Here is a 24,570-nt window from a genome sequence, read left to right as displayed (position 1 = left end):
TCTGTATTTCACCATTTGATAAATCATTAATGTGGTAGACAGTAAATTGTAAAAATCCTGTATAAGGGCAATTCCCATTTAAAAATATATGTATATTTCATGTTTTATTTTTATGGCAGATAGAGAAATAAAGAGGGAGCGATGAAGTTAAAAAAAAAAAAACTAAAAAAAAAACTCCAGAAGCAGTTTCTGATATTGTTTGAAATCTATATTTTTACACTGTAGCAAAGCGCTTATTTTTATAGATTGTATCAACATTTGAATTTTGATTGTAAAAAGCTTTAAAAAGACAAACAGAACAATGTAAAGCTGCAGTTTGTCCTGTGGCACCCCAGTAATGAACCCCCACCAACACTGAACCAGACGGGTCTTCAGGAAGGCATCTCAGTAACACCCCACAGCTAGAATTTAAACACAGAAACAGAACTGCGGATCAATTAAACACTGACACCAGTATACACAGGAAGGCACGATTAGGACTAGAGCTTCAGTGAAAACGAAATACAAACGGGGGAATGTATTAACCGATCAAAAAAAAAAAAAAAGGTAAATTAAAATAAATAAAATGAATCATCAATTTGTTTTCAGGTTGACTGACAGTGGCGCTATTGCCTCCCATGCAGATTCCCCCTCAATGTTTTCCTTGTCAGTGTTCAACTACCCGTTCTGTGTTTCAGTATCGACTGCATCCTTTCCATGCCGCCACTGCGAGTTTTCAAGATTAATGAAGCCGTTGGTTAAGGATTGTGTATCTTCAGACTCTCAAGCCTGGTGTCCTTATTTTCAGTAGGTTTGGAGCTTCACACAGACTGGCTCTGTGTTCTTTCCAAGGCTTAGTTTTATGTACCTGGGAGGTGCAGAGGGACTGTATCCTTAATAAAACTGATATTGAAGTAGTTTCTTGCACCGGGAAGCTGTAAAACAAAGAGCAGGCGTGCTCCTTCAATTTGCAATGTGTCTGTTCAGGAGACTATTCCATTTTTGACCTTTCCATCCGGGTTTTCATCATCTCCTGAATAACACAAAACAAAACTATTAGATAAGCAGTTCCATAGGTATAGTAAAACTATAAGAAATGGAGTCAAGCAGACAGACGTTTCAAATAGCGTCTTCCTACAGTTTTAACTTAGAATTCCAAGTGTGAGGTTGGTAGTTACGGATCAGTTCACTAGACTCCAAAATGTGATATATACTTTTTCTATAGTATACCACTAACAAGAAACTATTCAGGACAATGTATTTGCTCTTCCACGCAATTTACTTACACTGCAATACACATTGCTTTTATTTTTTTTATTTTTTTAACAATAGTAGCTGTTAACTTATTCCTGAAATTTGCAGTCCCTGATGATACACCACCCTGTCCAAAAATACACAGACACACACACAAACAGATCAACAGACATAGAAAGACGCAACACACACAAACAGATCAACAGACACAGAAAGAGACACAGTCACTCTACTACAGTGCTGAAAGTCAATAAACATGTGACAACAGCAGACACTGAATGAGTCTCTCTCTCTGTTTATTAATAGAGACATGTGACTCAGATCATGAGCCTTGACGGAATAGTACTGGAGAGTTCTCTTTACCTCCTCTTCATCCAGCATGGCCGGCAGTGCCCTGCCAAGAAAAAACACACAGAGAGCTCTGTGAAGCCAGCTAGAACTGAGTAACCATTTCTAGCCCAGAAGGGGCTAATTATATAGGATTCTGATTACTTGAAAAGTTCTAAATGTACTTAACAAGTTAACTTTATTGAACAGTATCTTGTTCTTATCAGAGTGGTAATTAAACAGAGGCTTCCCAGGTCATTCTAAGAGTCAGTAAATGCATCCTCTCTATTTGAGCAGCAGCATTCACACCTGTCAATTTCAAACAGAACTGTATAGGCTAAGCTACACTTTGCCCATGTGACCTGGGTACCAGGAGGTTTCTTATCTAAAGTGCTGTACTTCCGAAACCAGCACACCGGAACAAGAACACAGCCTATTTAGTTTAATTATAAAGAAAGGGAGGCAGTGATAAGGTTGCTGTCTGAGAATACTAAAAATTGTGCCAGTTTGTGTAAAGTAGAATTGTGTAACATGTCTCAGTACAGCAGTAACATGTGCCCGGGGGCACACCTGGGATCACAGTTGTAGTGTTCCAGACAGGAACAGGCTGCCACATCTCTATTCAAAACATTTGTGAAGAGCAGTTCAGAGGCAACAATGCTCTCTTCTGAACAACAAGCTATCAGCCTGTGTTTTTAACAAACATTTCACAAAGTGCTTATATATATTAAACAATAAAAAAAAAAAAAAGATTACTGTACACCAATAAATACCGAGTGTTTTCATTGACATTATGGCTTGTTACACTGGCACTAGAGATTAAAGAAGATGACTGGTCAGTAGTCTTGGCCAGTCCCCATGGTTTTGGGTCTCATGATTAATACAGCAGTCCTGGGAGCGATATGGCTTGGTCATGTTTGAATATACTTTAGAAATTATTCATAATATTCAAACATTCTATACACTCACACGTCTACAACAGCGGCTGGGATGTTCTCCTCCACCCACTTGAGGTCTTCATCCTGTCAATCAAGAGCATTCAGTCAGGAGCTGTACACACACGACACTGAACTGATACAACCTCACCTCCCTATGGCGCACTGCAGGTAAACTAAGGCAGTCTAGTTCTGTTTCAACGATACAATCCTGTAGAGCAACTTCCCAACTGCATTCACTCAAGCAACGGCTGAAACCACTTCCCCCTAAAGTGGCAGTGCAGCAGCCGATGCAACGCTGTGGAATAGGCAGCAAAGACTGGCAACTTGCACAGCAAGGAACCTGGGCTCCCCTGACTGTATGACAAGCCCTGCACACCACCCGCCTCTGTCTTTACCAGGTGAACCCTCGGGATCCCATCAATTATAAATTACATTTTTTAAGAAAAACACAAAAAACTCACTACCTCTTTCAGGTGGGGGTTAGGCAGAAACGGGAAGAGGGGTTTATGAATTTGTAATTGTTTGTTATTTGAATCATAATCTACAAAAAGTTCCAAAGTACAGGCAACTGACTCAGATCTTGTAGTTTCACAATAATAATAATAATAATAATAATAATAATAATTATTATTATTACTATTGTCATGTGTTCTTGTTTCTGCAGCCATTACCTTACATAGACATTATCACTGCAGCACCTTCGCTGTGTCTTGTGAAAGATAATGGACCTGAACTACTTCAGATTAAAACAAACAGCAGCCATTAACTGTGTACATCTATGCATGAAACTCAGACCCTGGCTTACACACCCACTAAAGGAGAAAGCAGAGACTGTTTACTGATGGCAGTTATGACTCGTTGGCATTTAAGTCGCACTTTAAAACACAATTAGTTTGTACCTATCTGTATAGATACACCGATCCTATATATGGGATCATAGGGACTTCTCCTTGCTGAACTTTTTCCTTTTATTTTGTTGGCTGCACATTTAGTATAACAGACTGGAAATTTAGGGCTTTTTTTAAGAACTGTTTTGCAATGTGTTTAAATATTCTTCTAGATCAATCAGTGCTTCGAAAAAGGAAATAGACTAATAAACTCTCTTTAAAAGTTTTCTGAACTCCAAATGAGATTTCACAAATATAAATGAGCTTTGAAAAACAACACTTCACACAATATTCCTAAAAGTTTCGTGAAAAAGAACCACTCGGAAAACGACTTGCATTGCACAGAGTGCAAGAAGGACGATCAGACCAAAAGCGTGTTCTTAGTGTTGTGCAAGCCAAGGTGTGCTTCCCAAACTCACCTCAGTATATACGGACTTGCTGTTCCCATTCGCTTCAGTCTTCGCACCTCTCATCTTCATTCCCTCTGCACCAAACACAGACATGAGGAGCCAGTCAAACACAGCGCTGCCAAGCTCAATGAACTGTGCTGTCCATATGAGGCGAGAGCTTGCAGGTCAACATGTTTGCTAATGGGACCTCATAAAAAGACAGTCTTGCATTGTGTGAGGCTCTATTTTACTGATGCGCTTTTCATATGGCCTGGGGACAGAGTGCTTTAACTGCTCTGAAAATCCCTGGGGCACTCAAGGGATGTATTTTCAAAGCATGTACTCCAGTCTTTAATTTTACAAAACTATAACCCACGGTACATATTTCAAGTCCTCTTCAGCCCTCTCAGTGTGCTTTTGTTTTTCATGTTGTAACATTAACAACACTGTTTCTCCTTTTAAAAAATAGAAGTGAACAGAAGAATGGAGGAAAAACTTTGAAAGTCTGGCCCAATATATTTTCTTAACACTGGTTCAGGTAGGCACACAAAACCATTAGAATGTTTTTTGTTCAAATAATTGGCAGTTTCTTCAAACCATGAGTTAATTGTATCAATTCATTATTGGGCAATTTTGTTTCTATTAAAATGTAGATCTTTTGCTTTGCTGGGAACTAAACTTATCTATAACCTGTCTACAGTGATCTCTTACTATGTTTCAGAGTCTAATGTTACTGTAAAAAATAGAAGACATTGTTTATAAAATAGCATTTCTCAACAGCTAAAGCTTTATGATAAGGGCCCATAAAGAACAAGGGCCTATCAGATGGGGACTTTGCCTATGAGTGGCGACCAAAAATGCAGTATTTCCTATGCAAGTTGTTTCACAGTTTTAATGGAACTGCCACAAGATATATTTGCAGAAATGCTCCTGTGTGTATTGAATCTTGTGCATAGGATTTCGATCACATGGACCCAAATAAGAACATGGCAACAGACAAGTTAATTTCTGCAAACACACCCGTGGTGATTCCGGTGACAGTGAAATCGCTTCCACAGAGAACATTTCAGCAGATGCACAGCTGCCCTCTCAGAGCCCCACCTCCTTCAGATTTGAAATGCTCTGGACTCAGCCCTCTTCACGTTACCCTGCTTACCAAAGGCTTCATTCAGCATGGGCTCCTTCATTTCGTCTTCCTCGTCCTCATCTATAAGGGGAGAGTAGGAGAACCTGCGGACGAGAGCGAGAACTCAGACTGCTGTGAGAACTTTCCATGGAAATAAGCGCGGTGTTGTGCTGTGTTCTATTTAATTAATACAGTTAAAGTTTAAAGTTTGTACACCTCAATTATGTTCTCATAAAATAACTCATGAGTTATCTGTGATCAAGCTTTATCTATCCAAACAGGTTCAAGGACTGGTTTCACAAAAACTGTGGTTTGCTTATGAAAGACAGGGTGTCCAATTAATCCCATTCCAGAGCCCTTACTCATCTTGGTATACCCAAATAGATAATCAAACCATCTTTCAATCATACACAATATTTTAATGCAGAATAACTGGGTTAGGACAATATCTTCATTTTATCCAGTTCAGTCAGTTTGCAATAGTATTCCCCCCTGGTAAATGCTAAGACGGCTTTACGTTTTGTTCTAGTTTTTCAGGTTCGCAATCTAGTGGACGCTTCAGAAAACTGTCTCTCATTTATTCTTCAGGGGAACCTGTGACGGGAGTGCTGATTGTGTAATAGAGAATAATTGATCTGTGATGTGATTAAGTGAGATTCCCTGGAATGATCTTGCTGAGATCTGTGATGTAATTAAATAAGATTCCCTGGAATGATCTTGCTGAGATCTGTGATGTGATTACATGAGATTCCCTGGAATGATCTTGCTGAGATTTGTGATGTGATTACATGAGATTGCCTGGAATGATCTTGCTGAGATCTGTGATGTGATTACGTGAGATTGCCGGGAATGAGCTTGCTGAGATCTGTGATGTGATTAAGTGAGATTCCCTGGAATGATCTTGCTTAGATCTGTGATGTGATTAAGTGAGATTGCCAGAATGATCTTGTTCAGGCATGGCACGGGTGCAAGGCGGGAGGGTTGAATGGGGTAGGGAGCGCACCTCTGGTTGTTTGCAGAGGGCCGGAGCAGCACCATGATGACGAGGAGGATGGTGGAGAAGAGCAGCCGCCAGAAAGCATCGTCAACCCAGAGATCCCTCCAGCCCTGGAGAGAAGGGCACAAGGTGTGACACAGGGGGCACTCAAACACCACTGCTCCAGACAGAGCAAGGGCTGAACAGAAACGGTATCAATCAGAAGGGTCTTTTCAACTGAGCTCACTGGTGGTGTATCTAAACACGGCCACTGGCTAAATACGTCAGTGACACACGTCCCCTACCACGGCTGTTAATTCAACATTAGAGCTATCAGCTTGTATCAACAGCATGTACAGAAAAGTTCATAAGAAGAAAAAGCAATGCAATTACAATTATAACAAGCAATGCTATTACAAATATAATAAGCAATGCTATTACAATTATAACAAGCAATGCTATTACAAATATAATAAGCAATACTATTACATATAATAAGCAATGCTATTACAATTATATCAGAATCTGACACTAAATAACGTACACTAAATATTATAAATAATATTAATAAATAATACTACATTTAGAGGCAATTGGACAATCTGCAAAAATGTCTGTGTCATATAGAGAGGTAGGGATGTCCTGACAAATAGACACTACCCTATATCTCCAGAATGCAATATGTTCAATAAGTAAATTATGTTACTGTAAATGGTGTGTATCATCACACCTCAACCTGTAGGGCTGCTACGATTAAATCGGAAATCGATTTTTCGATCGATTCCATTCCTCATTATATACATCGATACAAATACTGGATAATCAATTACATAATTACGTTTTTGAACAAGCATAGTTAAGCTGTCGCCTAGGGCCAGCACAAAACCGGATCATCACTGCACTTCAATCACTTTTTAGAACTGCTCTCACCCCCCACCCGGACTGGTGACCATGGACTGTGTTATTGTGGGGCAGATAACGTGTGTTATTATTGGGTTTGCAAAACCATTTATATCACTTTCCTCTGTGCTTTACACATTGCTGTGTATTGCAGGAGGTTTATTGTTTGGTCGCCAGACCGGGAATTACAAAATAAAGCACCCTTTTCTAAACTGGATTTTAATTGTCTGCCTGTGATTATTCCTGCACTGCATCATCCCTGCACCTGTTCGCTATCAGCAGCCACTTTGTCACACTCACACATTACCCAGGGGGGATAGCATCACACACACATTACCCAGAGGGGGATAGCATCACACACACATTACCCAGAGGGGGATAACATCACACACACATTACCCAGAGGGGGATAGCATCACACACACATTACCCAGAGGGGGATAGCATCACACACACATTACCCAGAGGGGGATAGCATCACACACACATTACCCAGAGGGGGATAGCATCACACACACATTACCCAGAGGGGGATAGCATCACACACACAAGTTACCCAGAGGGGGATAGCATCACACACACATTACCCAGAGGGGGATAGCATCACACACACATTACCCAGAGGGGGATAGCATCACACACACATTACCCAGAGGGGGATAGCATCACACACACATTACCCAGAGGGGGATAGCATACCCAGAGGGGGATAGCATCACACACACATTACCCAGAGGGGGATAGCATCACACACACATTACCCAGAGGGGGATAGCATCACACACACACATTACCCAGAGGGGGATAGCATCACACACACATTACCCAGAGGGGGATAGCATCACACACACATTACCCAGAGGGGGATAGCATCACACACACATTACCCAGAGGGGGATAGCATCACACACACATTACCCAGAGGGGGATAGCATCACACACATTACCCCCGGGGGGATAGCATCACACACACATTACCCAGGGGGGATAGCATCACACACACATTACCCAGGGGGGGATAGCATCACACACACATTACCCAGAGGGGGATAGCATCACACACACATTACCCAGAGGGGGATAGCATCACACACACATTACCCAGAGGGGGATAGCATCACACACACATTACCCAGGGGGGATAGCATCACACACACATTACCCCCGGGGGGATAGCATCACACACATATTACCCAGGGGGGATAGCATCACACACACATTACCCAGGGGGGATAGCATCACACACACATTACCCAGGGGGGATAGCATCACACACACATTACCACAGAGAGGATAGCATCACACACACATTACCCAGGGGGGATAGCATCACACTTACCGTCTGGCAGTCCACCAGCTTAAACACTTTGGTGGTCCAGATGATAAAAATGATAGAAGCTAGAAGAAAAATAAACATAAAATATGTTTATTTAAAAAAATGCATTTTCATACCTCCTCTATAGTTTTACAGTATTCAGGGATGGTAATAAGAGCCAAATTGCATAGAAGTTTCACCCATTCCAGGTTTTAATATGGTGTGTCTTACTAGACTCGTAGTATAACCAGGAGTGGCTCAAACTATGCAACGGGTGTCTTATTTCCTTCACTAGGAAATCTGGTGCTAGTGACTTTTTAACCTATCACCATGCCACACTGCCTCGATATATAAATACCAGACTCTGAGCAAATGGATTTATTACATCCAATCACAAAAGTATACAAAGTGAACCTAAACAGAGGAATACATTTGTTAACATAACTAAATATGTCTCATGATTAGTTTGGAGTAAGGATGCAATCAAAAGGATTCAGCAACTATGAATCTACAGCCATTGTATTCTGCTATAGCGAACTGAGAACTGTTCAGTGAGAGGGGAAGGTAATATACTCACCCAGGACTGAGAATATGAGTGTGTTTGTGAAGTGCTGGTACAGAGAGAGCTTCACGGCGTTCCTGCGCAGCTTCAGCAGTCGGGTGGTCTGAGACAGGCTGATAAAGATGTGGAGCTCGGTCAAGGCAAACACGCGTGGAGCTTCTGAATACAATAGCATGACAACTTCAGCAAAGAGGCTGCAGAGCTACTGTTAGTGAGAGTCTACTGTAGTCTGGGATGGGCATGAAAACACTTTACTAGTTACAAAATAACTATTTCAACTATTAATAGCATTTTCAGACACCATTTCAAATACTTTTTTCACTGTAATATTAACATCCATTGCCCATGCTAACAGTACGTATCGTTACACAACAAAAGGCATTGATTCTAGTGGGACATTTTTCACTGTGTGGATGTTTTGGTTTGTTCAGTTTTTGGAAACCCCTGCGATAGGGGCTGAGGCTGCTTTGTGATCTGCGAGACCCCAGCGATTCAGGCGAACAGTAAAGGATATCCACCATATTACACAGGAATCGATGAGAGAGAGGCAGAGGTTTGCTATGAGCGCCACTGTGCCATTGAACCCCTGTAGAGAGAGAGAGAGGAACTAAATCAACATCAGAGCAACTGGCTGATGAACATGCCTAATAAACAGTTGATTGAAACTTCTGTCTGCGCCACATACACGCGCTGCCCCTCGCCCCCACACACACGCACTGGAACCTAGACCTCCAGAGGAGAAAGATTAGAGGCTACAGAATTAGCCCACTCTTAAAACATGAGCTGATAAGGTGCTGTCATTTATAACTGGGAAACTAAAATCCACAATTACTACCTATATGCTTAAGAATTTGTAATATTTTTATATGGGGATTAAATGTCAGTAAGGTATGACTCTATGACGCTTTATTGCACTAAAGTATACAGAAAACTTTAGTTTTTGAATAAAAGCATGCTCTGAAAAATTAAATACACTTCTAATCTTCTATCACAGTTTTCAAGATAAATGGAAAAAATAATTCAGATAATATATATGTGAGAACAATAAAGGAGCTAGAAACAGATACTGCAATTGTGCCTCCCTCTGGTGGTGAGGGAGCATACTCACCCCAGTCACCCTGAGGACCCCCTCCACTGTAGAGAACAGAAGATACAGCAGCCCCACAGCCACTAGCCGGTGTGTGGTCGTCCCAAGACGTGGCCTGGCGGAGGGACACCAACAAGGAGTTTGTTCATTGTTTCATGATCAGCTTTTTAAAACAGAACAAAATACTAAAACCAAGTCTAGAGAGTGTAGCCCTGTCCTCTGTTCCTGCAAGTCTATAGGGTGCAGCCCTGTCCTCTGTTCCTGCAAGACAGAGTGCAGCCCTGTCCTCTGTTCCTGCAAGTCTACAGGGTGCAGCCCTGTCCTCTCTTCCTGCAAGTCTATAGGGTGCAGCCCTGTCCTCTCTTCCTGCAAGTCTATAGGGTGCAGCCCTGTCCTCTGTTCCTGCTCACAAACTCAGTGTTCAGGTGATTGTGCAGATCAGCTGATGCCTCTCAGGAGTCTCAGTAGTTCTCTCTGCAGCAGTTGTCTTCCCTAACACCTAACTTCTGAGCACACACATTGCAGAATCAGTAGTTTCTTTGAGATATTCAGACACCTTAGTACTTATTTTTGTGATTGCATGAATACACTTAGCATACTGAAGGGCAAACACATTCAAACTCTGATAAAGATCATAGTTTCTACTTTTGAGATCAGCTTACTAACGACTTAACTGCTCTTGGCCTTACATAACTACTGAGTTTACTACCAGATACAGGTATGCAGTTATCTTGGCTCAGAGCAGGTCTACAGTATTGGTACACATTGCGTTCGTATGTAACGACTATGAAATTACACAATAATAATAAAGGCAAACTGAACTGATGTGGCCAGTCCTGTTTCTCAGTCAAGAAAGATCTGTGCTCTTTCTCTGGTTGAATTTCCCTCTCCAGGCGTACCACACTTTAAACACTCATTCCGGAATCTAGAAAAATCTGCTATGATGATGGTATGCTTAGCTTCGCACAGACCTATCTAAGATCTGCTAGATCATCCAAAGTGTCTTTACAGAAGTAAGAGACGGCACATCTAGTGATCTGACACTTTAGATCACCTTTCCTTGTGTTTTTTCTGTCACTACGCTGCAGTGCACTAGATGGTGCTGGCACTTAATAACATACAGACGCTTTGACTGATCTCGCCAACATACAGCATGTCTGGCAGGCAACTAGACTTGAAGAGCATCTCCTGAATAGTCAAGCACACTGACTGATCAAAATAATAAAACACACAGTATTTGAGTCGTTGCTGGAATAACTTCTTGGAATGATCATCAAAAAAGGTCAAACTAAGATCATGTCATTTGGAGCTACCCACTTTTTAGAAACAAGCAGCTGTAACGGAACACGGGCAAGAGCAAAATCAAAGGGGTTAGTGATGCAGACATGGTAAAGATGAAGCCACTGACTTTACTATCCCGTAGCCCAGGCTGACGATAATAATGAGAATGCGAGCCAGGGATCTCTTCAGTGCTGACAGCAGCTCTGCGAAGATCTCAACTCCCTCGACTGAAAGGAAAGAGACAGAACATTATCACCGGGGTACACCCCAGCATGCCCGGCACTACCACTGTGAGCGGAAAACCAACGGCAAATTTTTCTATAAAAACTGAAAAAAAAAAAAAAAAAAAAAAAAGTCCTGGGGTGTAAGAGCTAATTGTGTATCGATGAATCGTGAAATATTCTTTACACGATAGTGGTATGCATCATTTGTAATATGATACCAAAAACACAATATACATTGTTACAGTCCATCAAATACTTCTTGAATGAAGAATACATGTGTTTTATAGTCTGTGATTATTTGATCTTATTATGCATCATGCAAGCACCCCACCAGGCCCATCACATGTATCGTGACCTGCACATCTCGAGGCGTATCATATCGTGACATTAGTGTATCGTTACACCCTTACTCACGGCTTGGCGGTTGATCCCTACCATATTCGCCTGTGTATTGGATGCTCTGGAACACGGAGTAGAAGACGGCTTTCTCTAGCATTCCCAGGAAGATGATGGCCCCGATCCAGAACTGGATCCTAAGCAGGTCCCTCCAGTAGCAGGCAGACCAAAAGAGCCACAGGGCTCCGAGCAGCACGTACACGATGCACATCACCATGAAGAACTGAAACACAGACACACACACTCAACACAATGCGCATCACCATGAACTGCAACATGGACACACACTCAACACAATGCACATCACCATGAAGAACTGCAACACAGACACACACTCAACACAATGCACATCACCATGAAGAACTGCAACACAGACACACACTCAACACAATGCACATCACCATGAACTGCAACACAGACACACACTCAACACAATGCACATCACCATGAACTGCAACACAGACACACACTCAACACAATGCACATCACCATGAACTGCAACACAGACACACACTCAACACAATGCACATCACCATGAACTGCAACACAGACACACACTCAACGCAATGCACATCGTCATGAAGAACTGCAACACAGACACACACTCAACACAATGCACATCACCATGAACTGCAACACAGACACACACTCAACACAATGCACATCACCATGAACTGCAACACAGACACACACTCAACGCAATGCACATCATCATGAACTGCAACACAGACACACACTCAACACAATGCACATCACCATGAACTGCAACACAGACACACACTCAACACAATGCACATCACCATGAACTGCAACACAGACACACACTCAACGCAATGCACATCATCATGAACTGCAACACAGACACACACTCAACGCAATGCACATCATCCATGAACTGCAACACAGACACACACTCAACACAATGCACATCACCATGAACTGCAACACAGACACACACTCAACACAATGCACATCACCATGAACTGCAACACAGACACACACTCAACACAATGCACATCACCATGAACTGCAACACAGACACACACTCAACACAATGCACATCACCATGAACTGCAACACAGACACACACTCAACACAATGCACATCACCATGAACTGCAACACAGACACACACTCAACACAATGCACATCACCATGAACTGCAACACAGACACACACTCAACACAATGCACATCACCATGAACTGCAACACAGACACACACTCAACACAATGCACATCACCATGAACTGCAACACAGACACACACTCAACGCAATGCACACCATCATGAAGAACTGCAACACAGACACACACTCAACGCAATGCACATCATCATGAAGAACTGCAACACAGACACACACTCAACACAATGCACATCACCATGAACTGCAACACAGACACACACTCAACACAATGCACATCACCATGAACTGCAACACAGACACACACTCAACACAATGCACATCACCATGAACTGCAACACAGACACACACTCAACACAATGCACATCACCATGAACTGCAACACGGACACACACTCAACGCAATGCACATCATCATGAAGAACTGCAACACAGACACATGCTCAACACAGGCTCAGCATATGAGACAAACAAACACAGGGTGCAAGTTTTCAAACCACTTCCTACAGACTTTATTAACTCCTATCTCATGAAACAAAACTAGAACCGGACAGCAAAGTAACCTAATGCAAGGTCTCAAAGTGGTTGCAGTTCAAACAATAACTCTATAAATCTGAAGAGCAGTGAAAAATGTTAAGAGCTCCCTGATCTTGTCTAAACCTTCAGCCCAGTATCAGTACATACTGAAAACACACAAACAACAGAACAAAGCATCGTGGAGGAGGTGCGAGCCAAGCAACTGCTATGCACACTACTCAGGATTAGTAATTCATTTGGTATTACGACAACTATTAGTTAACTGAGGAACTGAGTTCCTGACTTGCCTGTGGTGTGAATATGAACAAAGTGCGTTGTTGCTGCTGTGTTAAAGCCCAGTGTGCAGCAGCAGTCGGAGGGTACACTGTTTACTCACCATCATGAGGGGCCAGTCCGCAGGAGAGGTGTAATCCCGGGGGCCCTTCATTTCAACCATCACTGTGGGACACAAAACACACACGTTCACCCAACAGCCCCTTTTAACACTGTAAACCTTTTGTTTGTATTGTAACATTAATGTTTTGTGACTGGGAAACAGCTTAGCTGCCCAGTTTGTTAGTTTAAGGACGGTACAAAGTTTAGTTAGTATGTGTGAGTTAGGTTTTTGTTTTGTCTTATTACAGAAATATAATATAATAAAAACAGACATAATAGTGCTATTTAAAACTGGGTCTCTGACAAGGGGCTTACAAAATCTCACATTACCTATGTTTTATCATGCTTTCACTGTGCTTTATCACACTTTGTTATGCTTTTAACGCAGCAAACGTTTATAAAAGGCAAGCCTGGAAATTGACTTTCAAAAGATGAAATGTTTAACCCTTTGTGTATCTGGTTGTGAACCTGCTATCTTTTGTGTTCATTTCAAGTACCAATTGTACTCTGAAAAACTGATGCTTTTAAAACATCAACAGGAAAAGAAAGGGAGGTAGTATACTTTGAAAGTCTTTATAAGGAAGTTCAGCTCGAGTTTTAGGAGTTTCAATTTGATGCTACAGCGTATCTGTGTACTTCATGATTGGCTGTCTCAAGCTGTGGCTGTTCCCCTGTGAAGGTCTCTGCTTGTTGGCTGTTCCCCTGTGAAGGTCTCTGCTCATACACACAGAGCTGTACTCACTGGTGAAAGACCAGGTCTCCGGGACGAGGCTGGTCTGTTTCACTCCCTTCACCTCGCCGCGCCGCACTGATGTGATCTTCACAATGAATAAAAAGGGGCTGTCCAGCCAGGCCTTTGCTACAGCGTGTATATCCTGCAGGGCAGAAAGAAGACAGCTCAATACCTTTAAAAAGTTATACTGTCAACCCATTCTGAGTGTAGTCACTCCAGCCAAGTCAGAATCAATGAGGAAAACTACTGGGACTGCCTATACAGCACTGAGCTTGATGGGAAATGTAGGCTAGTGCCACAGATATCCCAGTTAGAAGAAAACAAATCCAAACAGCTCTAAACACTTGCCTTTTTGTAGATGTGAACGTTTCTGGGCAGCTTGTAATTACTCCAATATTGCATGTTTACTTTCTGATCTCAGGAGTGTCCCTCCTGTTCTAGCTGCATGTCACAGATATATGTAAGCAAGGCTAGATCAGCAGAAGTCTTACAGAAGAGCCAGCGCCATCTAGTTAACATACACAAGGGATGTTTCTGTGTGTATTGTTGTAATACACAGCTGTGCACTGCATGTTTCTGTGTGTATTGTTGTAATACACAGCTGTGCACTGCATGTTTCTGTGAGTATTGTTGTAATACACAGTTGTGCAATGTACGTTGCTGGCTCTTCTATAAATACATTTTGGCTTTATTTTTATTTATTTATTTGGTTGATCATATCAATGTTTTCCAATATGACAGATTATCACACGTGAATGTGTATTGATTTTTAATGCCACTTAGTGGACAAAATTTGCCTTTTTTGTACCGTACATATTTCAATAGTGCATATCCCATCATGAAGGGATGAGTTCCTTCACACAACCCAAAGTAGAATGACCACAAAATGTAGCACATAAGTATCTGCAAACAGCGATCAACACATTAGCTTTAAAAAAACATAAAATAAAAAATTCACCTTTACAATAATGTGTGCGTCTTCTAGGAAAATGCAAGGCATACAAAATAATAGAAATATAAATCAGGTAATGGAATTATGTGTTAGTTCTATCTACTTTAACCCTAATATTGTATCTTAGCAATTTGATTAAAAAGAAATCTGTGTGGGCTCCCGAGTGGTGCTTTTGATAAAGGCACCGGTTCGAGTCCAGGCTATTCTATTGCCGACTATAGATGGGAACTCCCAGGGACTGGTGCATAATTGGCCGAGCGCTGCCCGGGGTGGGGGGGGGGAGTTGGGAGGCGTTATGGGGATGAAGGCTTAGGTCGACAAGGGTGTCCTCGGCTCACCGCACACCAGCGACCCCTGTAGTCTGACCAGGTGCCTGTGGGCTTGTCTGTAAGCGGCCCAGAGCTGCACTGTCCTTCGACGCTGTAACTCTGAGGTAGCTGCATGGTGAGTCTGCAGTGTGGAAAAAAGCAGTCTGAGGACAGCGTGTGCTCCTCTTTGCTGCTCCCGAGTCATCGCAAGGGTGGTAGCAGCAAGCTGAGCCTAAAAATAATTGGATATGCCAAATTGGAAGAAAATAATAAAATAATTGGCCATTATTAAATTAAGATAAAAGGAAGAAATCTGTGTGCCAAGACACTTGCTATTACAAGCCTCTTTGCCACAGCGACCATTTAAGTAGGAAAATACAATGAGCTGATTTGCCACTCACTGGCTTCCCTGTCACTGGTGGGGATAAGGACTGGTTTCTCTGCTCACTTCCAGGACCCTAAGAAAAAACAAAGCCACACAATTACTGTAAGTAATATGTTATAAGTGGTATGTTATATCTCTTATCAGATGCTCTTCGTTGGCAATGCAGTGTGGCGCTACAATGCTATGGGCCTGCACTAAGGGGCAATGGAAGCCCAGGAGCAGCTATTTTGAAATCATATCATCAAAATCCAATTTAACAACATGTGAATTGAAACCTCTCTCGGAACATAGTGCATGGAGTGACTAATGCCTTTGATAGCAACAAGTACAAATGAAACTAAAACTGAAATAATGAATCACAAGTGAAATAACACTAGGGCCGTTCTGAAAGAAAAACATGTTCTAGTTTTCATGTTTATCCCTGGTATCTGGTCCTCCATTGGGTTCAATCAATCCCTGTTTGCAAGCCACACTTCTAGGTAAGCTTCACCTGAAGAGTGAAATTGTACCCTTCCTTCCTGTCATTAACTAACCAACTGCTTCCCCAACTGACTGGCATGTTTCAGTCAGTAACATGCAACAGCCCAGCCTGTAATCCACAGTGTAAAGGCCTGTCCATCTTACCTGAGCGTGAGCAAGAGGCTGGTGAGGCACAAACTCCTTGTAGTAAACCTGAAAGATTAAGACAATGAGATCGTGATTAGGATATCCTCAATATGAGTCCCCCAAAATATCATACTTATGAAGCAATGCTTTCAGAATGAGTGCTTCCCAAGATATAGCTAAATATTTATGCTGCAAAAATGTAACCCCTAGCACTGTTAACTTTATAAATGCTGTAGTCCTGCTCACCTCCACTGAATAATAAAAAGGAAGGGTGCAGTGCTCGCCTCCACTGTATAATAAACAGAAGATCCTGGAGTTACCTGTGGTTTGAAGAGTTCAGTGCAGTTATCAAAGGCTAGGGTTCCCTGGCTGTAGAACCCTTTCTCATTTTCCTTCATCTCTAGATCTGTGCCGAAATAAGCCAGAGCAGCATTGTCCTGCAGGTAGAAGGGAACATCAAGTTAGAACAAAGCAGGTGTCAGGTTCTTTTATTGCTCTGAGCTCACTCTTAAACTCAGGGGAGACGTTTAGGAGGACAGAGATGTTTTGGACTCCTGTAGTGGACTGTTCGTGCACTGGGTTGCCACATACACCTCAATCAAAAAAGGTGCTCACACTGTACAAGGGAAGACAGGTTTTAGGGTCTCCAGTGACACAGTCCTGTTCGTCACCACACAGCTGCCTCACTAACCACAAAACACACTCTCAAAATGAGGGGGGCCGAATAACGACTGTTCACGGCCATCCTGGGGAATGAAATAAGTTTATTGTTTTCGTTTTTAAATTAGGTTACCAGTTAGAAATTTTATTTAGACCCAAGTTCTGGTCATCCAAGGTCATTTTACCTCAGCAATGTATTCATGTTCTTAACAGTGCACTGGTTGTAAAGTACGTAACTCCTTAGTTAATGACATTCCCTCTCTAGCAGAATTGACCTACTGCTGTAGGAAATGTAAACATAAGAGCCTAGCTAAAAAGAAGGCATGCAAACAGAAAGATTTCTTTAACATGGCATGCTGCCATGTGCATTTTAAATAAAATGAAAGGTAAATGAATTTGCTTTAGGCGTCTGGGTGTACCTCTTACCAAAGTGTTGAAGACCGCGTTGTAGCAGGTTGATGATCTGAGGTACCAGCTGACATTGAAAGCTGTATTCTGATCACATGATCCCTCATCCCCTTCAACTATGAAAGAAATAGAGAGAGAGAGACACTATTTACAGAGCACGAGGGAGAGAACGAGGGCACCTCAATCCTGACCTGAACACACCTTGCCTGTCATTCAGTCCTGGGCCTCTCTCAGGCAGAGAAATCAAATGGACAACAATCAAGTTCTTCTTAAAAAAAAAAAAAAAAAAAAAAAAAAAAAAAAAAAAATAATAATATATTAATGATGGATATTAATAAAAAAAATCAAATAATAATGTGTCATACAATCAGTCTATCAAATAATAATAACCATAAAAGAACAATTATTATTATTTTATTTTTTATATATACACAGTTGTAGTCAGAAGTTTACATATCCCAATCACAAGGGAAATTTGTAATTTCTAGAAACGTCTCAAAAGCAAACAATTACAGGAAAAATCTTTTGTAGCAAAAGGAAAAAAATATTACAAGAAAACAATGTCTACAATTATTTATTAAAGCCATTTTTTTGCAAAACTCCAAAAATGCTAATTCAAAAGTATTCATACCCTGACAAGGAAAATTTAATGAATAGCTAGTTGAGGCACCTTTTGCAATAATAACCTCTTTTAAAGGATTAGGATATTTGTCAGTGAGCTTTTGGCATGATTATTAGTGATTTTTGTCATCATCGCAAAATTGTTCCAGTTCATTCAAATTCTGAGGACTTCTCTTGTGCACAGCCTTCAACTCATACCAAAGATTCTCAATTGGATTTACATCGGGACTTTGACTGACTTGGCCATTCCACAACCTTGACTTTATTCTTCTTCTACCATTCTGAAGTAGATTTTGATGTGTGCTTTGGATCGTTATCATGTTGGAACGTCCAGTTGCACTTTAAACCAAGTTTTGTAACGGATGGTTTCAGATGATTGGCCAACATTTTCTGGTATGCTATGGAATCCATTTTACCATGTACTGGCACTGAATTTCCTGTGCCATTGGTGGAAAAGCCCCATAGAAGGATATTACCACCGCGATGATTTTCAGTAGGTACGGTGTTCTTTTCTTGGTACGCCTCACCAGATTTTTACCAAATAGTGTGACCAAATAGTTTGATTTTTGTTTTATTACTCCACAAAACTTTGGACCAAAACTCACATCCATCATTCAAATGCCATTTTGCAAACCTTAAGCGACTGTCCGTGTGACAAGTGTTTTTTTCCTTGGCCTGCTACCATTGAGACCTACACCATGCAATACTCGACCTATGGTTGACATGGAAACCCCAGTCCCACTTGCAGCCAGTTCACTTTGAATATCTTTGGCAGTCAATCTCAGATTGTTATTAACCACAATTATTGTTATTCTCACAATTCTACTTGTTCTTGGTGAAATAACCTTTCTTCCAGACTGAGGGAGCATTGTGACAGTTAGTTAAAATTGGGATACTCAAATGCTTGGAAATCTTCTTGTATCATGTCTATATTTATGACAATAAATACTTTTCTGCCTAAGGTCAGACATCTCCCATATTGACTTACTGGTAATGACGGCAATCACCCTACACCTAACCTTTAAGAATGGTCACCTACAATCCACCATTATCTAGACACTTCTAGAATTAGGTTCTGAACTATCATATTGAAATTTCTAGTACTTTGTAGACAATACTATCATAGCATCAAAGAGTATGAATACTTTTAATTTGCATTTTGAGTTTTACAAAAAATTGCTGAAATAAATGATTGTAGACATTTATCTCATATAAAAAAATTTCCTCATCCACAAAGTATCATCCACAGAAGTATTCACCCCCCTGCAAAGTTTTCACATTTTGTTAGCACCTGAGCGTACTCCACGATGCTTTCAAATTAGACTTTACATGTAGAATCTACACCAACTAATTCTAAAAAATGCATACAGAATATAAATAAGATTTACATAAAAAAACTGATTAATCTTAGTTAAATAAGTATTCAGCCCATTTGCTACTGCAGCCCTAAATCAGCTCAGGTGCAAATGATTTGTTTGAAAGGTCACAAAATTAGTGAAATGGTTTCAGTCTGTGTGTACACAAAGGGGTTTAACTTGTAAATAATTTCCCTCAGGTATATATAGACTTTCAAGCTACAACTCACATTTTGATCCAACAAAGCAACCATGAAGACCAAGAGCTTTCAAAACAAGTCAGGGATAAAGAGGTAGACAGGCACAGAGCAGGAGAAGGGTACAAGAACATTTCAAAGTCGCTGATTATCCCTTTCAGCACAGTGAAGTCCATCATTAAGAATGGAAGATGCATCATACCCCCCAGACACTACCCAGGTCAGGTTGCCCTCCCAAACTGAGCAGCCAGGCAAGCAGGAAACTGGTTCGGGATGTCACTCTGAAGCCAACAATGACCTTGAGAGATCTGCAGAGTTCTGTGTCTGAGATGGGAGTCAGTGTTCACACATCAACAATAAGCCTGTCCCTACACAAAGCTGGCCTGTATGGACGGGTGGCAAGAAAGAAACCATTACTTAAAAAGTCTAATCTTAAAGCACATACGGAGTTTGGGGGAGGAAAAAAAGCATATAGATGGTCCTGCAGACATGTGGAAAAAGGTTTTATGGTCAGACAAGGCACAGAATTTAACTTTTCGGTCTAAATTCCAAGCATTACGTCTGGCGCAAGCCCAACACGGCACATCACCCTGTCAACACCATCTCAACTGTCAAGCATGGTGGTGGCAGCACCATGTTATGGGGATGCTTCACTTCAGCAGGGTCTGGGAAGCTTGTCAGCATAGAGGGGAGAATGGATGGTGCAAAGTACGTGCGAATCCTTGAAGAAAACCTGTTTGAATCAGCCAAGACTCTGAACCTGGGGTGGAAATTCACATTTCAGCAGGACAATGACCCGATGCACAAAGCCAAAGCCACACTGGAGTGGTTGAACAAGAAGAGAATTAATGTTCTTGAGTGGCCCAGTCAAAGTCCTGACTTGAACCCAAAATTTTATGGTGAGACTTGAAGATTGCACTCCATCGACGATCCACAACAAACTTATAAGAACTGGAGCAATTTTCCCATGAAGAATGGGCAAAAATGACACCATCCTACTGTGCAAAGCTAGCAGAGACCTATCCAAAAAGACTCATAGCAGTAATTTCTGCAAAAGGTGCTTCTACCAAGTACTGACTTAAGGGGCTGAATACTTATGCAACCAGTAAATTTCATTTTGTACATTTTCTTTGCAAGTTTTGCTGACATTTAACCTGCTCCTCATATAACAGTGTTCAGTTTAACCACTACAGCTTTGAATAAAAATAAAATTTGTTAGAAAAACTGTGCATACATTATTTGTAATTCAACAACATGTGACATCATTGGTAGGGGGTGAATACTTCTGCAAACCACTGTATATAGATACATTTAGAAATTTATGTCATACATAGATGTGTACAGTGCACACGTACAGACTGGCAGATAGGTGCCTCCACTATACACGTCACCTGGGAAGAAATACAGTTCTGGGCACAGAAAGAGCGTTTTCACTTCCTTTACTTACACTGGACGTAGATGGTAGTGTTGGCATATAAAGTTTTGCGGAACACAACATTATTCTCTCTGTCCTGAAAGTAAAGAGAGGAAATGTTGAGGCTGCATGACAGTACACATTTACCAGCAGTGCAATCAGCAACCTAATCAAATGCAATCAACAGTAACTGATGCACTGACAAGACTATTATCCAAAAGCAAGAAGCAAAGACCAACCTGCTGGAAACCGAAACCATAAAAGAAAACTCAAATAAAAGCAAAAAGCATGCAGTGTCTTCACTCCTTAATGTGATCGACCAGCACCTGAAGAACATGTATTAAGACTTGTGCTGAAGAATGTCCTCACAATCTAGATATAGCCTACGTACATTTCAAAATGAATAGGTGACTGCAGCTTGCCTGCTTTTGTTCTGGCAACATCTGGAATTGTACCCTACAGCTGCAAGGCCACAGTATTACCCTACTTTATATATATATATACACACACACACACACACACACTATCTTAAATCAAATCTGGGCATAACAAATAATAAAAATAAAAACAAAAACTTTTATAATAATTAATAGGTGGCCAAGAAACAAATTCAGATACTTGGGCTGATGAATGTCCACAACAAGTTTCCTCAAACACTACAGAGATGCTCTAGAAATGTCAACTAGGAATGAAGCAGTACTGACTGTATCCCAGATATGCTTCTAAATTAGAGGGGGTTGCTATAATTATTTGGTCAAACCGGTCAAACAGGGCGACTTGGTACATCCGCAGCTCTTTAATGTACAAATGTAGTCTTATGTAAACAATGGAGTTTTGCACATATTTCCTGATAATAAATACATATTTAATTATACATTAAAATATAACCCTGGTGAAAAAGTCATACAGGACATTTTATAGGAAACCATCAGAAATTGAAATAATTCATATAGGAACTAAAAATTATTCTTATAAAGATTTTTTTAGCCTATTAAATCTTATAGAAACTTTATATAAACTAATAGGATTTAAAAGGATGTCCTGTAATTATCAAGATGTATAATGTGCGGTCTCGCAGGATTTGCTGACGACGAAAACTATGAATAAAATCGTCTTCAAACAGCTGCTCAGCATCAAAAGTTGACGTGTCATCTTGTATTTTGATTTTACTAACAGATACATCTCCCTAAAAGTAGGCGTACATTTTAAGAAAGAAAATAGTCTTGCGTTATAACTATCATAGCTGGTGCAACCCGTGAACATTTTGTAATGTGTAAAAAAAAAACAAAAAAAAACGTTAGTAAAGAGTTACGCTTAACTAAGCTGAGTAACAACTTAAACACAGCTGGTGCAACCTAGCCCTGGACTCAGGCGAACTCGCTGAGGCGCACCTAAACGTGGCTTGTGGAAACGGGGCATTCATTTTCTGTTGCGCTAGTACAATTACAGACCCAAATAAAACTACGTAGTTTTCTCAACGAGGGCTAACGCAATAAGATGGACTAACTGGAACTAAAGTAAGGCAATTCATCTACAGTTAAGTCGCTGGAAAAGACAAGCAATTGGACGTAAACGCACATCCATATGGCAAGGAAGGAAAGCTTCCTCGTTTAGTGTGTTTGTTTAGACAACGTGTCTTGGTTTCACAATGATATTGCATTTACTGCGGTATATCATCTCTGTGTACAGTATTCACGGTTACACTAGTAGGATTCCGCTGCTCTAGCTAACATTACCTTTCAAAAACTCAAAATGCTAATCAGGGCGATTTTAGTATAGTAAGTGAACATGTGAATGTAAAAAATGTAGTCTTAAAAAAGCCATTCCTCGACTGTGTACATCGACATCTTAAAAAACGGAACCCGTCAGTTTTGCTTAAGCAATGTACATTTTTATTACGCTAGTATGATCATTTATATTAGAGTACGTGGCTTACGTCGCTACACAAAAAATACTCAGATTTGTATTTGGAACTGCGAATGTAGTGGTACGCTAGCGCCCTGTCCGAAATGTAACGATTAAACCCCGTCGAGATTGAACGAAACTCACCTGGCTGACCGGTACTCTCCACAAAGACACCTCGATCCCGAATCCAGGCCGGATAAGCGAAAGGAAAAATAAACAGCCCCGCAGACACACGGACAAGCTCGGCATCTTTACAACAGAGCAAGCAACAGACTAGCATGCAATTCCGGGTACTAACAAAACACAGGTTCCTGCAATCTGCAACTCCCGCCACTAGAGGGGGCAGGCGGAACTGGGTCACGAGATTCAACAGCGACCGTCTGGGACCACGACCGGGGATACTGAGTCAGAATAGTGTAACTTTTGATTGATTTTCTGCAGGAGATTATACAACTCTGTGTTTTCCATATGGTTTAGCCTTATGCATTTATTCTTATTCTGAAACAGGCTTGATTCGTTTACATTCCATAATGGACTTCAATTCCCAGAAGCCCGAGGGAGGGGCGGGTGCAGCTGTCTGGCGGAGTGTACTGCAGTCAGAAAGGAGGCTCACGTTTCAATTTACTTTCATTTGCAAACATAAGAGGCATTTAAACTAGAGAAGCAATGGATCAGATACATACTGTAACGACAGCGACGGGAGAAAGGCACACGATCCCAGCACATTGGTTTTAAATCATTTTCTGTATTTGAATTATATACGTGTTACAGGTGTTGTAGTTTTTCTAGATTTCCAGATTTGTAATATTGTTTGTTGACCAACGCATCATACTTTTAAAGTATCTTTTTAAGTTGTAGTGAACAAACAGCACATTGAATTTATAACTATGGAAAATGAAAATAAATAAGATTGGGTTTTTGTAAAAAGAAAGAAAACGAGAACACATTAGACATTGGATACACTGTAAATAGAATCGCTGGATGTGAAAGCAGCACATTTTAAAACAATGTGATTTGCCTTGTGTGATTTTTACAGTAAAAAATAAATAAATAAAAAATGCCAACATTTTAAAACCAACACATTTTGTTTTCCGGACTATATTTTTAATATTAATGATGCATTGGGAGTGCGTAAAGCCGGACAGAGGCAAAACCGGCGGGCGGGGCAGCAAAACTGCTCAGATAGTCATAAACCATACAGCCAATCCAATGACGCTCTTAGTTCCTGGGGTCGCATATAGCAGGATAAGCGCGCAGAAGCTCTGCCAGTAGAGCTGGAGTACTTACAAAGATGTTTCTGAACGGTTATTTTACAATTTCACACATTGCTATG

At 41.0% G+C, this 24,570-nt stretch overlaps 1 protein-coding gene across 1 annotated transcript; it reads right to left on the bottom strand.

The window, feature by feature from the left end:
* Positions 1–193: 193 nt before the first annotated feature.
* LOC121324534 (transmembrane protein 87A-like) lies at positions 194–23,544 on the bottom strand. Its single transcript, XM_041266540.1, has 20 exons — positions 23,382–23,544; positions 21,366–21,429; positions 17,764–17,861; positions 16,998–17,114; positions 16,696–16,743; positions 16,088–16,144; positions 14,436–14,568; positions 13,695–13,756; positions 11,681–11,864; positions 11,149–11,248; positions 9,762–9,855; positions 9,168–9,239; positions 8,669–8,777; positions 8,116–8,174; positions 5,904–6,007; positions 4,931–5,004; positions 3,805–3,869; positions 2,530–2,582; positions 1,597–1,627; positions 194–1,012 (listed from the first exon to the last, which is right to left on the bottom strand). The coding sequence occupies exons 1-20, from the start codon at positions 23,484–23,486 to the stop codon at positions 971–973; spliced, it is 1,671 nt and encodes a 556-aa protein (XP_041122474.1). The 5' UTR covers positions 23,487–23,544; the 3' UTR covers positions 194–970.
* Between the last annotated feature and the right edge of the window lie 1,026 nt (positions 23,545–24,570).

The sequence above is a fragment of the Polyodon spathula genome, chromosome 12 (genome assembly GCF_017654505.1).
Source record: "Polyodon spathula isolate WHYD16114869_AA chromosome 12, ASM1765450v1, whole genome shotgun sequence".
In the NCBI taxonomy this organism is placed as follows: Eukaryota; Metazoa; Chordata; class Actinopteri; order Acipenseriformes; family Polyodontidae; genus Polyodon; species Polyodon spathula.
The sequence above is the reverse complement of the archived record's forward strand: the minus strand, read 5'-3'. Positions and strand labels throughout refer to the sequence as shown.

Coding starts and splice junctions, on each gene's coding strand:
- LOC121324534 (XM_041266540.1), bottom strand. CDS start 23,486: ATGCCGAGCTTGTCCGTGTGTCTGCGGGGCTGTTTATTTTTCCTTTCG. Junction 17,115..17,763: donor ACGCGGTCTTCAACACTTTG/GTAAGAGGTACA, acceptor TTCTACCTGCAG/GACAATGCTGCTCTGGCTTA. Junction 8,175..8,668: donor ACTCATATTCTCAGTCCTGG/GTGAGTATATTA, acceptor TTTTTCTTCTAG/CTTCTATCATTTTTATCATC.